The sequence below is a fragment of the Trachymyrmex cornetzi genome, unplaced genomic scaffold (genome assembly GCF_001594075.2).
Source record: "Trachymyrmex cornetzi isolate Tcor2-1 unplaced genomic scaffold, Tcor1.1 scaffold254, whole genome shotgun sequence".
NCBI classification, from domain to species: domain Eukaryota; kingdom Metazoa; phylum Arthropoda; class Insecta; order Hymenoptera; family Formicidae; genus Trachymyrmex; species Trachymyrmex cornetzi.
Genome location: NW_017297209.1, coordinates 161,277 through 165,762, shown reverse-complemented (window position 1 = coordinate 165,762; position 4,486 = coordinate 161,277). Strand labels below are relative to the sequence as shown.

The following is a 4,486-nucleotide window of genomic DNA, read 5'->3' as shown; positions in this document are numbered from 1 at the left end:
CTGTGAGAACACAAATAAACAATTTGACATTTCTAGAAACATACTTTAATATATTGTTTTTAGAATTAACCGAACTAAAATTCAATGAAATTGTTAACATAGTTTTAACCAACCGCGGATTATGATTTTATATATCATACTTTTTATGTAATAAGTCATTCATTAATGTAGTATCACATTATCAATAAACAAATTCTTTGTATCTTAAATTCTTGACTATTTCAATCCCGTATCCTCGTGCTCCCAACATTTCAGGTTTAAATAAGATAAATTTTATCCTATTAAAAAGCATCTCCGTCGTAGAATACAGAAAAAATTTATTCTAAAGTAAGTAAATCAACACAGCAGATAAGAAGAAGATGACGCATACTGACACAAACTTATTCATTCCTGTTTTACCTCCCCTTTCTCCCTATTGAAAGCAAGAGTCTCCCGAAAATTCTCGTAAAAGTCCTCGTCATAAATAATAAGAAAAACGCTTTCACACTAAGACGTCAACACGTTGGAGACAACGAACCGCTGCAGCAAAAAAATGACCTGCAGGACAAAAGCTGTGTGCTATTCATGTTCGCTGACCGTACCTTCCCCCTTTCCCCCGTAACGCACAAAATTCTCGGCCCCATTTTTCCTCGGTCTTTGCCATCCGTCATTTTACAGCGGTATTCTTCTCTACCGACATCCCCGCCCTCTCCAATCGTCGCACGGGCAGCTATGGACCGAGCCAATCAGCGTGTGGGCAGCTATGGGCCGAGCCAATCAAAACGCGACATTTAATTACCTCGTTAGCCCACCCTCACGTCACCGACCAATCAGAGCGCACCATTTTCCCTGACAGTCCCGTCTAGGCCACGCCCACCTGGCGCCGGAGATCGAGTGGAGGGGGTTTGTTTTGACGGCCCATAGCTGCCCACTTACTACTGACGTGTTCCATCGGTAACGCAAGTTTGTGATGTTTTGTATAATATTTTGAAGGAGAATTAAATAACCACTACTTTAGTTGGAAGAGGAAATGTCTTTGAATGAATTGTGATATAATGATTTCATTTAAGAGGAATTTAAACCACTTGGATTGGAATAGGAAGATTCTTCAATAAGTATACGTATACTTAGGTTTCATTGTATAAAAATTAAAGATAGTACCATTTGGATTAAGTAAAAAATTAAATTTGTTCATTTTATACGGTTAATTCTTTAATTATACATAATAATAATTAGATAATTTGCGTGAGGAATGAAATATAATATTATTTGCGTTTATTACATATAATATGCAAAAGCTCCTGGCAGATTTGAGAAATTGTTCGTTGCAGATAAACAGACATGTAAACCATACGTGAGAAAAAAAAATTTGACACAGTTCCAAATTTTATTCCAAACATCTTTTCGTAAATTTCATTTGAGAAAAATCTTCTTGACGTTTCTGGATGGATTCATTATTAATGAAAAATTTTTCTATTTAAATTAAATTTTTTCATTTTAAACTGTAAATTCTTTAATTTTTTGTGGTAACACTTAAATAAATTGAGCAAGGTAACGCAATTTTGTGATAATATTTTGTATAATGTTTTGAAGGAAAATTAAATAACCACTATTTTAGTTGGAAGAGGAAATGTCTTTGAATGAAATGTGATATAATAATTTCATTTAAGAGGAATTTAAACCATTTGGATTGGAATAGGAAGATTCTTCAATAAATATACGTATACTTAGGTTTCGTTGCATAAAAATTAAAGATAGTACCATTTGGATTAAGTAAATAATAAAGATAGTATCACTTGAGTTTTACTTTTCATTTTGATAGTCGAATTTAACTTGGCGCCACAGTTGTTGATATCAATTCTTTTATACAAATGATACATATCATAAGATTAATAATTTGACATGGTATAAAGAGAGAGAGAGAGAAATAGGATTTAACTTTGCGTCAGTTCTTGATATCAAATCTTTTATAGGGATGATATCATTAAAGTTAATATTATTTATATAATTTGGTATCCGCACGAATTACATGGAATTTAACTTGGTGCCAGTTTTGTTGATATCAAATCTTTTATACGAATGATACATATCATTATAAGAATATCCTTGAAGAAAAGACATCAACTCGATTAACCCTAATCGGTGATTCACTGTCAACCGTAAGTGCTCAATTCTACTAAACAACAAACGCGATTAGTCATCAGTTCCACGGCTGATTAAATAATTGACGTTGGTGAAACCGGCCCAAATGGTGGTTCTACACGAGAAACATGCATGCTTAGCGCTTTTTTTACCTTTTTTTAAAAAGGTAAGTTTGTATACGATCATGGGTGTATTCCGTTTTTACTGGCAGTGCAGTAAACATGACGTCATAACAGTGCACTGCCGCAGCGGTTTCAAAATTACTGTGGTACTGCCAGCACTGCTATCACGTCGTATTTTGGAACAGATTTGAAGTGCTATCAACGCTATTGACATGGCGATGCAGCAAATAAACAGGTTAAGTTACAAATTTGCATGATTGCAATAGAAATATTAAATGAAAGCAGTGATAGCTCATCTGAAGAAGACGAATTATTAGAATTAACTAATTCAACAATTTATCGACCACGTGTAAGAAATTATATTGATGTAGTACATCAGTATTCAGATATGGAATTTAAAGCTCATTTTCGGTAACGTATATAAATGAAATTAAAATGTCTATCTTTATTATTTTTTTATAGCGTTTATAATAACCTAAAAACAGAGACTCCAAGTTAAATTCCTCAACATTTTATGTATTACTCGTACAAAATTAACACGAACGCCAAGTTAAATTCCACAACATTTTATATACGACTTCTATAAAAGATTTGATATCAACAATTGTGGCGCCAAGTTAAATTCCACAACATTTTATATACGACTTCTATAAAAGATTTGATATCAACAATTGTGGCGCCAAGTTAAATTCCACAACATTTTATATACGACTTCTATAAAAGATTTGATATCAACAATTGTGGCGCCAAGTTAAATTCCACAACATTTTATATACGACTTCTATAAAAGATTTGATATCAACAATTGTGGCGCCAAGTTAAATTCCACAACATTTTATATACGACTTCTATAAAAGATTTGATATCAACAATTGTGGCGCCAAGTTAAATTCCACAACATTTTATATACGACTTCTATAAAAGATTTGATATCAACAATTGTGGCGCCAAGTTAAATTCCACAACATTTTATATACGACTTCTATAAAAGATTTGATATCAACAATTGTGGCGCCAAGTTAAATTCCACAACATTTTATATACGACTTCTATAAAAGATTTGATATCAACAATTGTGGCGCCAAGTTAAATTCCACAACATTTTATATACGACTTCTATAAAAGATTTGATATCAACAATTGTGGCGCCAAGTTAAATTCTGTTAATATAATTCTCTCTTCTAAGTGAAGTAGTGGGTATAAAAAGTAAAATATGCAATGAAACCTAAGTATACGTATATCTTATTGAAGGATTCCAATCCAAATGATTTAAATTCGTTTTAAATGAAATAATTATATCACAATTCATTCCGACATTTTCTTTTCCAACTGAAGTAGTGGTTATAAAAGGTAAAACCCAAGTGACACTATCTTTATTATTTACTTAATCCAAATGATACTATCTTTAATTTTTATGCAATGAAACCTAAGTATACGTATATCTTATTGAAGGATTCCGATCCAAATTATTTAAATTCGTTTTGAATGAAATAATTATATCACAATTCATTCAAAGACATTTTCTCTTCCAACTGAAGTAGTGGTTATAAAAGGTAAAACCCAAGTGACACTATCTTTATTATTTACTTAATCCAAATGATACTATCTTTAATTTTTATGCAATGAAACCTAAGTATACGTATATCTTATTGAAGGATTCCGATCCAAATTATTTAAATTCGTTTTGAATGAAATAATTATATCACAATTCATTCAAAGACATTTTCTCTTCCAACTGAAGTAGTGGTTATAAAAGGTAAAACCCAAGTGACACTATCTTTATTATTTACTTAATCCAAATGATACTATCTTTAATTTTTATGCAATGAAACCTAAGTATACGTATATCTTATTGAAGGATTCCGATCCAAATTATTTAAATTCGTTTTGAATGAAATAATTATATCACAATTCATTCAAAGACATTTTCTCTTCCAACTGAAGTAGTGGTTTAAAAAATTTAAGAGTTACAAAAATTAAGATTAAAATTTAACCGTATAAAACGAAAAAATTTAATTTAAATAGAAAAATTTTTCATGTAAAAACATTTGGTGCTGCTAGATCGAGTACGAAAAATAAGAATAAACTTTACTATTTATTTTTATGTCATAACGCAAGTCTTACAAACCGAAATTTATTTTTCTTCATATTTTACTTTTTATACCCACTACTTCACTTAGAAGAGAGAATTATATTAACAGAATTTAACTTGGCGCCACAATTGTTGATATCAAATCTTTTAT

General features: G+C 30.9%; 1 protein-coding gene across 1 annotated transcript in view; it reads left to right on the top strand.

The window, feature by feature from the left end:
- Positions 1-2,454: 2,454 nt before the first annotated feature.
- LOC108761578 (putative nuclease HARBI1) overlaps positions 2,455-4,486 on the top strand; it is a gene marked incomplete at its 5' end in the record, with an annotated part of 4,559 nt that continues 2,527 nt past the window's right edge. Inside the window, one exon of the mRNA XM_018508187.1 lies at positions 2,455-2,654. Within this exon, the coding sequence (XP_018363689.1) occupies positions 2,455-2,654 (200 nt within the window). The remainder of the gene's footprint in view (positions 2,655-4,486) is intronic.